Below are 11,405 nucleotides of genomic sequence, written 5' to 3'. Positions count from 1 at the left end.
CGGATTCAAATGGTTATAGAGTTTTAATAATTAAAATATAATTAAAATATAAAATAGGATAGAAATACTTATGTAATTCACTGGTGAGAATTTCAAATAAGCGTATAGAGATGCTTTTGTTCCTCCTGAACCTCTGCTTTCCTGCTGTCTTCATCCAATCCTTCATACTCCTTTCCATGGCAAGCTTTATGTAGGGCATCACCGTTGTCAATGGCTACTTCCCGTCCTCTCAGTGAAAATGGTCCAAGATGCGCTATCACCGCACGGCTAATCATCGGTCAGTTCTCGATCATACTGGAATAGGATTCAGTAATCCTTTTGGGTCTGTCACTACGCCCAGCACTCGCGAGTTTGAAGCTCGTCACAGCCATCCCTTCCTAGATCCTACTCGGAATACCACAAAGAAGGTTTATACTTTCCGGATCTCAAGAATGGCCGCCAATAATTCTAGCCTATACCACGAAGACTCTGATCGTAGATCAGGAGGCTAAGAGATACACATTCAAGCTTGTTTACATGTAGAACGGAAGTGTTTGTCAGGCACGCGTTCATAAGTGAGAATGATGATGAGCGTCACATTATCATCACATTCAACATGTTCTTGTGTGCGAATGAATATCTTAGAGAAGAAATAGGCTAGAATTGAATAGAAAAATAATAGTACTTTGCATTAATTCATGAGGAACATCAGAGCTCCACACCTTAATGTATGGTGTGTAGAAACTCTACCATTGAAAATACATAAGTGATGAAGGTCCAGGCATGGCCAAAAGGCCAGCCTCCCCAAAATGGCATATGAATTCGAAAATTGGGAAAAAAGACCCCTAGTACAATAGTAAAGAGTTCTATTTATGCTAAACTAGTTACTAGGGTTACAGAAATAGGTAAACGATGCAGAAATCCACTTCCTGGCCCACTTGGTGTGTGCTTGGGCTGAGCATTGAAGCTTTCACGTGTAGAGGTCTTCCTTGGAGTTGAACGCCAGTTTGTAACCTGTTTCTGGCGTTTAACTCTGCTTTGCAACCTGTTTCTGGCGTTTAACTCCAGAATAGGGCTAAGAGCTGGCGTTGAACGCCAGTTTGTGTCGTCAAAACTCGGGTAAAGTATGGACTATTATATATTGCTGGAAATCCCTGGATGTCTACTTTCCAACACAATTGAGAGCATGCCATTTGGACTCCTGTAGCTCAAGAAAACCCACTTTGAGTGCAGGGAGGTCAGAATCCAACAGCGTCTGCAGTCCTTCTTCAACCTATGAATCTGATTTTTGCTCAAATCCCTCAATTTCAGCCAGAAAATACCTAAAATCATAGAAAAACACACAAACTCATAGTAAAGTCCAGAAATGTAAATTTTATTTAAAAACTAACTAAATCATACTAAAAACTAACTAAATCATACTAAAAACTATGTAAAAACAATTCCACCACTCAAGTTCACCCAAACACCCAAATTCCCAACCAAGAGTGGAAGAAACTAAGTAAAAACCGAACCAAACATTTTGTCAAACACTTGGTGGGTGTGAAAACAAAGCATGGTAAAATGACAAGAAATAATAAATGCTACAACTACCAAGCAAGGAAAGTAAAGATAGCAACTCAATAAAGCAATAAATGACAAGAAAACATAAATTGCATTAAATGTAAATTAAAGTAACAAGAGTGTGCATGAACATAGAAATAACCAAAATAAGAAATTTACAAGATAACATAAGGGAATTAAGACAATAAAACAAAGAAAGGTAGAAGAAACTAGAATAAAACAAGAATTAAAAAGGAAAATTACAAAGAAAGTAAACTAAGAACCCTAATTTCTAGAGAGAAGGGGGAGCCTCTCTCTCTAGAAAATGAACTACATTATGCTAAACTAAACCCTAATTGCTCCCCCCTTCACATGGAGTGACGCCTTGTCTAATATAGGAAGAATCAGCTTTAGAAGGCCCAAAAATTGGGCTCTGGAGGCCCAGAAATCGCTCCCAGCGATTTCCATTAAGTGAGTCACGCTGGGACGTGTGCAGACGCACAAGTGTGTGCGTCTGCACACATGCTGATTTTCCTGTTGTGCGGACGCACAGGTGGTCATGCATACGCACACATAGTTTTGTGGCTTTTGTGCGTACGCACACTAGGTTGTGCGCACGCACACTCCAATGTGTGCTTCTCTTTTGGTTTTTTTCTTCATGCTTTCCCCCTTTGTACATGCTTCCTTCCACTTTTGCCTTGCCAAACTTGCTTTTAGGACCTAAAATCACTCATCAAACATGTCATGGCATCGAGTGGCATAAAAGTGGGATTAAAATAACTAATTTAAGCACAAAAATGCATGTTTTCACATTTAGGCACGATCTAGAGGTAAAACACAAAAGCATGCTATTTGGATGAATAAATGTGGGTTTATATGATAAGATCCACTCAAATTAAAGCAAAATATATCGTCAAATATGGATTCATCAATTCTCCCACACTTAAACAATAGCATGGCCTCATTCTAATCACAATCAAAGGAGAAGGAAAAAGGGGAAAAACAATTTATTCAAAACAACTAACTACATGCATGCAACCACACTAAATGCTATCTATATATATGTACACTATGGTTCCTATTTAGTTTGGCACAAAATAAACAAGAGATTCTAATTAATCCAAGACAAGCCTTAGGACCAAGGCAAGGAATTAATGCACTATGATCAATTCCCAAAGAATTGAATTGAGATTTTCAAAACTAACCAACAAACAACTTGCAAGAAGATACAATATAAGGCACAAGAACATAGAATTGAGCGACCAAACCCCTCACCGGATGTGTATTCACTCAATGTTTAGGGCTTAATCACTCAATTCTCCTTTAGTCATGTTTCTCAAGGATTTGCAAGTCATCTAACAATCAACAATTATTTAGTGCATGCATACAAATATCATGAGGACTTCCATGGTTGTAATGGGGCTAGGGTCAAGGTAGGATGCATATGGTCAAGTGAACTAGAATTTGAATCTTTGATCAACCTAAGCTTCCCACCTAACTTATGACAACCTATACAATTTCAAAACTAACCTAACTACCCATTCTTCACTTTTTCACACACTCATGTATTCTCTTTTTGATCATCACACATATGCATTGATTCTTATTGACTTCACTTTGGGGCTTTTTGTCCTCTTTGTATTACTTTTCTTTTTTCTTTTCTTTTCTATTATTTTTTTTATTTTTCTCATCATTTTTTTCTTTTTTTTTCAAACTAAAATATATACAAGAACATCAATGCATATGGTTTAACATAGTTCATACATGAGTATGTACCGAATTCCTAGTATTTTGGCAGAAACATAAAAACACCTTTTTATCCCAACCAATGTTCCCAAACTTTCCAAACTTAAATGATACACACACTCACTAGCCTAAGCTAATCAAAGATCCAAACAAGGGGCATTTATTATTTTTCACTTAAGGCTTATGATGTGCTAAAATTAAGAACAAACGGGTTTAGCATAGGCTCAAAGTTGGTTAACAATGGAAGATGAAGGGTAGGCTATTTGGGTAAGTGAGCTATTTGAAACAATGGCCTCAATCATATACATGCATTCATACACAAAATAATGGACATATAGAATCAAGCAAATCAAAGATTACAATCATGAAAGGAGTTTATCACACAAGAACAAACTTTATGGTTGAAGATGTGCAACCATACAATTAAGGCTCAAATCTCACAAGGTATGTTGTTCTAGCTCTTTCCTATGTTCTATGAAAAATACTTCAAGCAAGTTTGAAAAAAAAACAATTTCTCAATTCAATTAATGGCATGCCCTAAAAGGGGTTTCATGAAAATTTTTTGTTGTTTTTACCAAAATTATTCAATCTAACATGTAACATGCAAATATTTACTACCTTAATACTATAAGCATTAAAGAAATATTTACAAACAAACCAAACAAAGTGCAATTAAACAAAAATTGCAAAAATTGGAGAAAAAGAACAAAAAAGAACATTGCAAAGTGTCTAAGAAGAGAAATTTTACCCCCTTGAAGTTGGCGATCCTCCCCTACACTTAAATACTGCACGGTCCTCTGTGCATGCACGTGATCCAAGGGATGAGAGACTGTGAGGCTCCACCTTCAGTTGGTGGGCTCCGGAGGCTCCGATTGGCTTTGTAAACAGGTAAATAATAATTGAGGAAAAGTAAGTTGTGTCGTATGATAGAAGATAATGTGTAGTATTTTCAGTGTGCACGATTTAGAACACCCATATCGGTGAGGTAAAATCAACAACCACCTATTCAAAAGAAATAGCACATGTTCCTCAATGAAGTAGCCAAGGTTGCAAGTAAAGAATAAGTAAAATTATGGCAGAAGCAAACCTAGGTGACCACAAAAGTGAATTGAGTATTTGATATTGGTTATTGAAATTGTGCACGTGAAAGCGCAAGATTGATATAAAATAGCGCAATAAACAACAACCAATCCCATAATGAACAAAAGCTCCTTATACATCATGAAACATAATGAAAAAGTCACATGGAAAGGTACTTGGTACAAAAAGTGATAAACTTGATAAAAATAAAGTTAAGTCACTCAAACAAATGCAAGGCATTAACAAGGAGCAAGTAGTGGACATGTGATGATTTTGATATGAAAATCATGATGAATAAGTAATTTCAACCCAATTCACTTAATTCAAGGCACTTATATAAGTTGTCCTAGTGGTATGATCAAAACATTAGTATTCAAACCCACTAGGAACTAGTAAATCAAAGTAAAGTATAAGTGCATTGGTGGAAACTTCAAGCAACAAGCAACCCATAAATAAAAAAAATTTGAACACTTGCAATGCAACAAACAAACAGATAATTAAGCAAACTTAAGCTAAATAACCAAAATTAAATAAAGAAACCAAGAATTAAGCAAGCAACTAAATATAACAAAGAAGATTAAAACAAGAAAATTAAAAAGATAAAGAATATAAAGAAAGGGATAGGTAACAGTGGCGCTTGTGTTAGCCACTGCGAGGCTCACGGCGATGGAACTTCGCCGGAGAAGAAAAGAAAGAAAGAAAGAAATAGAAAAAAGAGAAAAGACCTGTGCGGACGCTCAAGGTCATGTGTGGACGAACAGGAGGAAGAGAGGGGGTATACGCGCGCGCTGCAGCGTGCGAGCGCTGCGAACAGAAGATGCATCGCAGCCTGTGCGGACGCACGACGTTGCGTGCGATTGCACAACAGGGAAAAGGGGCTGGGTGCACGCACACAGTCTGTGAGTGCGCTGCGACCAGTGGGTCTCCAAGTTTTGTTCGTTTTTGGGTTTAGTTTTTGAACAGATTTTGTGGTATTGCTTGTTTAGGTGATTTCTAGTAGCGGGTAATTGATGGATTTTACCCTTGTGTTTAGTTGTTTTATGTATCCTAGGTTTTGATTTTGGTGATATATGTGTTGTTAGTTTGAGCTTTGGTGTTTGTTGGAGTTGGTTGAGGCTTTGGATCAAGTTTGGTGGTTTTGTTTTGATGTTTGGAGAGTTTGGGAATCGACCAAGGTATGGTTTCGGTTTCCTTTATGTAATATGTAATGTTTCTAGAATCTTAGACTAGTTGACCCTAAGATAGGATTGAATGATATTGGTGTATGAATAATTATATGTGAATGGAAGTAATTGTTGGTATATTGGATTATTATGGTTAATGATGATTATTGGGGATTGTTGGTGTTAACGAGTATGGATGATTTGTGTTGTTGATGAGGGTTGTTAGTATGGTTAATGAGTAATGATAAATAATTGATTTTGTGGGTGAGGGTGATTGTTGAGAAGTATTGGTGATAATGATGAATAATGATGTTGAGTGATGTGGTTGGGTGTGTATATTGATATGGGTAACATGAATGTTGATTTTGATGACTATTGTTTGAAGATGTGAGTTTTATGAGATTAATATAAGGAATTGTAGTGGTTGATATTGTTGATGATTCATGGAAATGCCATTGTTGAGAAGAGAATTATGATTGTTTATGATATCTTGAATGTTGAGGAATAAGGAATTTGATGGTTCAAAATGGTGTTGATGAGTTATGATGTTAATTGTGTGAGAAGTGTGAAGTTGAGGTTTAAATTTGTGAATTATTAATTATGGTTGAGTTATGGCGAAAAGATTGAGTTAGAGAGGTTTGATGGTTGAGAATCGTATAATATGTTGTAAAGGGTAGAGTATGATGGGAATGGGAGTTTGAAGTGGTTTTGGTTTGGTTTTGGTTGGAAATGTTGGTAAGTTGAGGTTTTGAGACTTTTGGTAAAAATTGGTTTTTGGTGAACTTTGTCTGATCCTAACTTATGCCTCAGTTTTCAAAATTGGTTGAAAGTTGTTTGAAATTAAATCTTATTGAAAACTCTTTAAATCGATATAAAGTTTGTAAGATTTGGATTTTTGTAGAGGATGTTATGATCATTCAAAGATTGGTGTCGAAATCTGAAAATTCTGCAGGGTTGCAGAATTTTGTGATTTCTGGTATTTGCGCACGCACAGCCTTGTGCGCACGCACAACCCTGTAAAATTTTAGACCTGTACGCACGCACAGACCTGTGCGTATGCACAGGCAGGGATGAGCGTGCTATTTGCAGCGCTAGCACAGCTTGTGCACGCACACACCAATGAGGTTTTACAACCTGTGTGCACGCACAGCCCTGTGCGCATGCACAAGTTGGGAAAGTTAATGCCTGTGCGTACGCACACCTCCATGCGTACGCACACATCTTAAAAACCTTCTGGGCGTGCGCACGCACACCCCTGTGCGTACGCACACGTCCTGTTTTATAACTTAAACTTTGTTTTTAAACTATTTCACTTTCCCGTCGTAGGGGTTGTGGCTGTCTCCTGCCTACATTCGGATGTGAGAGTTGAAGATGGGCTTCTCATTCACTTATATTTCTCACAACCAGAGGAAGGTGGTAGGGCACACTCCCTCGGAATATTTCTCTCTGAAAGGAGAAGGTGGTAGGGCACTTATCCCTCGGAACTATTCCTCCTGAAAATGCGACTTCTCTCTAATTGCAAGGTGGTAGGGCACTAACCCACGAAATCATGCGACAACCAGAGGAAGGTGGTAGGGTATGCTCCCTCGGAATATTTTTCTCTGAAAGGAGAAGGTGGTAGGGCACTCATCCCTCGGAATTTTCCTCCTTATGCGCAATAGAGAGACTAATCTGGGAGTTGTCGACCGGATTTTCTGTCGGGTTTGGCAATAACCGACATGTGATATCACAGCCAATAGGGTAGACATTCATCATATGCATCTTTTATATGCTTGCTTGCTTTGTTTACTTGGGTTTGCCTAATTGTATAATATGCCTACATACTTCATGAATTATTTGTATATATATGAATACTACCTGTGGTTTTCTTGTCTGCATTATCTGTGTTTGTCTGGTGCTGAGGAGGTTAGGTAGGCGGTGGCGATGGGATCGCACAGAGGTTAGGTTGGTGATGGGTATGAGATACAGTGGTGTGATTAGTATTAGTTAGAATTCCCCCTAAGTTTAGATAACCCGGTTTAAGGTTTAAGTTCTTTATTTATTTATTTTTGTTCTAAGCTTGAATATCCGTATGTGATGTGAAGTTCTAGGATTTCCTTCGGCATCCCGGAGCCTTACATCTTACATCGTTGGGCACTGTTACCATACTGAGAACCTCCGGTTCTCATTCCAAACGTTGTTGTTATTTTTCAGATGCAGGTCGCAACCCACCGCAGCGAGTTGGGTGATGGTAGCAGAGCGGAGGATCTTATTCTATTTTGTTGACATCTTGGTCAGGTTTCACTCATACTCTCACTTTTGTATTGTTTTTTGCCTAGAGGCTTTTTATTTGAGAGAACAAAATTTGTCTAAGCTATTTTTACTGTCTGGTTTCATGTATGGTTTGTTTATGGCTAGCCGGCTTAAACTCCGCGAGTCGTTGCTAGATTCTTATGATATTATACTATGATATTTTGATATAAATTGTATCTATTTCTTGTGCTTTAAGTTAGTTGCTCCGTTTATGCATTTTGCGCTTTTCATACCTTAACTTTGAGCTTTATTCCTTCATCGGGCTTCTAGATTATACTATTCTTTCTATATAAATATGTATAAGCTTTAGAATTGTCCTAACCTTTGGTTAACCCTTGCTTTACGGCTAGAGGTAAGGCTTGGGTTAATTGGGGTGTTACACCAAGGATCTCGAAGGGATGTCTCGCCGCCGTTGTGCTCTGTCGCCGCGCTGCCGTCAGCTGCGCCCTCCTGCATTGATTGTCAGCTGTGCCCTCCTGCATTGATCGTCTCTGCCCTCAGCTCATCCTCTCTGCGCTCAGCTCGTCTCTCTGCACTCACATCGTCGAGAAGGTATCTATAGATTTCTGTATGGTTCTGAAATTTGGGTGGTTAGGGTTCCATTTTTAGGGATTTAAATTTGGGGGCTTTTTATCTAGGTTATATGCAATTGTGAATTGTGATTTGATGAACAACCCATGTATTGTTGATGAACATGCATGCTATTTATTTATTTCCATCCGCGTCTACTCGTTCTTCTTGCCTCTGCATATTCTGGTTCCATTTTCTCCTTTGAATATGCTGCTGCTTGTGCAATCTGATGATGAACATTTTTTTTAACGGCTAAGTATATTCCTAAATTTATTGCTTTAATCACTAGGTGCTGTGTTAAGGAAGAAACAAAATTTTTCTACAACCCAGCATGTTTAAGGAGAGTCGCAAGCTTCTGCTAGGTCCATACGTCTTTGTTGTATGCTATAATTGCTAGTGCTTCCTCTAATGAACTTGTATTCTATAGTTGGAAAATAATTAATGTTTTTCATATGTAGGGCTATGTTCACACTGCAGGAGCGACTGTTGTTCATCAATTCTGCCATCTTGGCTCTTTCTCTTTTCTTGGTGGTGGTTTTGTGGTACGTTTTACTTTGAATCTCTTTGTTTTGAATTTTTCTGTTTGTAACAAAAAAGATATGATTGTTATGATATCATGTAAGGATAGTATACAACACTTAAGCCAATTAGAAAAAAGTTTATGAAGGCTGTGATTAGTAAGTATTGTATGAGAAATCTGGTTGTTCTTGATTTTGGAATTCAATAGAGCATTATTGGTCATCGAGATGATTAATAGAAAGTTGATTAAACTGGGTCAAATGTGTTATTGATATTGAATTTTCCTTGTATAAATTGTTAAAGCAAATACTGTTACCATGCCAAATAATTTAACATTACTCAGGTGTGCAACTACAATGTCATGTTCTTATATACATGTAGGTTTCACAAGATATTCCAAAGTACACAATGGTAGCCGGAGAAAGAGCGGAGCTTCGGGGTCTAAATTTAGTGGGCCTAACTCGACGTGGATTCAGCACTGCAGAGGTTATAGTAACAAAAATGTTAAAATTACTCATCTTCGATTGTTTTTCATTGCAACTAAACTTCTCTCTTGTTTAATTATCCAGATCAGGAACCTTAAAGCAGCCTATCGGAAGATATTCATGCATGCTGATGCTAATGGCGGGTCATTGAAGGATAGGCTTGCCGAAGTGGTATTTCTCTGTATTGCTTTATCGCTTTCAGGTAGCCATGATTTGTAGTAACTTAGCACTGTCACATTATAGACATAATTGCGCTGGTGTGGGTAACTACCCCCTTTCCCCGGTGGCACACGCAAAAGAAAAAAGAAAAAGGAAAGAAAACTGCATGTTGCATTTTGTCTGATATAAATTTCTAACCTAAGGTTGTTAATAAATAGATCTCTTTTATTTCACAAGATATATATTTTTAGTGAGAATATGAAAGTAAAAGCATTAACATTGTACTGTGGCAATTTTTCCATATGGTTTGCCACATGGATCTTGATTGTTAAAAAATATTAAATAGAAGAAAGATACTTTCAAAAACTTCAAGGTGTTATGCTATGGCTTAGATGGAGGATGTGAGGAGTATTTGTTTGTTTAAGTATCATTACTCAAATAAATTATTACTTTTTGCTAAGTTTGTGAGTTGTAGTCATTATGTTAAACTGGTTGTATTGATGATATTCTTTGTGATATTCTCTCCTGACAACTCTGAATTGGAGGATATTTAATTAATTCCCATTGAAATGGATAGCCATTGCTTTTGGTTGGTCTCTGTGTGTGTGTGTGTTTGTATATATTTATTTTATCCTCCATTTCATTGTATTATTCTTCCCTTATAATGGATATTCTTTTATATATATTTTTTGCTCCCCTTAATTTGGAATCCGGGAACAGAGGCTAACATTCGCTAATATCAGTCCATCAAATTCTTATTTGCATAAGGAGGTATGCATTGAACATTATCCTTGACAATATTTAATGTGTTTACTAGTTTCTTCTGGTTGTGTAAGGGGGAAATAATTACATGCCAGCTGAACAGAAGTACAATATTTCAATTCCTTGGCATGTTGAAGTTTTTCTTGAATTTAGATCTTAATTCGGTGGACTTTGAATAAAACATAACTAACATAAAATACTTAAGATTACCTCCCCTATCCAAATGATATTCTAGTGGGGAAATCTTTATGCTACATAGCTTCTTGAGTATTTATTTTAGTTTTTTATTCTGCCTAGAATTATAATAAATGGGAAAAAAAAGTGTCTCATTTTACATTGAATTCTTGAGAAAAACCCAAAACATCCCCTGACAATTACCTCGAAAGACAACAAGGCCCTTGACAAAAAAAAAAAAACCCAACCCGGCCGATAAACCCCCTTTGTAGGGTTTATCTTGTGTTGAATTTAGAGCATTTTGATAACCTTTCCTCACATTTATTCAATGAAATAGCATGATTTTTGTGATTGATCCCTTATTTGTACTTAAATGTGAAAACATGCTTTTAGACCTATAATTTGATGAATTTCTATTTCCCTTTGATTCTACTAGATGCCTTGATATGGTTGTTAGTGATTTCAGAATTGAAAAAAGGCTAGGAATGGATCAAGGGAGCAAGGAAAGAAGCTTGCAAGTGGAGAAGATCATGTAAATCTAAAGAATTGAACTCACCCATGGACGCGCGCGCGCACCAGGCGCTTACGCGCACCTTGCGAAATCACCCATGGACACGTACGCGTGCTGTGCGCGTACGCGTCGGTGCTGATATATGATTTTTTTAATAGAACACGTGCCTGGCGATTTTGGAGAGTTTCCAACCCTATTTGGAGTTGGGCTTTGGTGGGAAAAGGGCTAAAAAGACCAAGGGATGAAGGGGAAGAAAGGGGGAGATTGATACACACACCTTAGGCTAGTTTAGTTTTAGTTTTTAGAGAGAAAAATGCTCACTTCTCTCTAGAATTAGGATTAGGATTAGGTTTAGTTCTTAGATCTAGGTTTTAATTCATGCTCTCTTCTACCTCTTCTTCTTAATTCCTAGTTGTTACATTG

At 37.4% G+C, this 11,405-nt stretch overlaps 1 protein-coding gene across 1 annotated transcript; it reads left to right on the top strand.

Moving 5' to 3' along the window:
- Positions 1–8,200: 8,200 nt before the first annotated feature.
- LOC110271531 (putative acyl-[acyl-carrier-protein]--UDP-N-acetylglucosamine O-acyltransferase, mitochondrial) lies at positions 8,201–9,595 on the top strand. Its single transcript, XM_021122495.2, has 4 exons — positions 8,201–8,263; positions 8,831–8,914; positions 9,273–9,377; positions 9,461–9,595. The coding sequence occupies exons 1-4, from the start codon at positions 8,201–8,203 to the stop codon at positions 9,593–9,595; spliced, it is 387 nt and encodes a 128-aa protein (XP_020978154.1).
- The last annotated feature ends 1,810 nt before the right edge of the window (positions 9,596–11,405 follow it).

The sequence above is a fragment of the Arachis ipaensis genome, chromosome B4, assembly GCF_059453495.1.
Source record: "Arachis ipaensis isolate K30076 ecotype BB chromosome B4, ASM5945349v1, whole genome shotgun sequence".
Classification (NCBI taxonomy): domain Eukaryota; kingdom Viridiplantae; phylum Streptophyta; class Magnoliopsida; order Fabales; family Fabaceae; genus Arachis; species Arachis ipaensis.
This window is presented reverse-complemented; position numbering and strand designations above follow the sequence as displayed.

What these genes read in the sequence shown, in the direction of transcription:
- LOC110271531 (XM_021122495.2), top strand. Translation starts at nt 8,201, where the DNA reads ATGTCTCGCCGCCGTTGTGCTCTGTCGCCGCGCTGCCGTCAGCTGCGC. An exon ending in TTCTTGGTGGTGGTTTTGTG is followed by an intron (nt 8,915 to 9,272) that starts GTACGTTTTACT and finishes ATATACATGTAG; the next exon opens with GTTTCACAAGATATTCCAAA. An exon ending in GTGGATTCAGCACTGCAGAG is followed by an intron (nt 9,378 to 9,460) that starts GTTATAGTAACA and finishes TTAATTATCCAG; the next exon opens with ATCAGGAACCTTAAAGCAGC.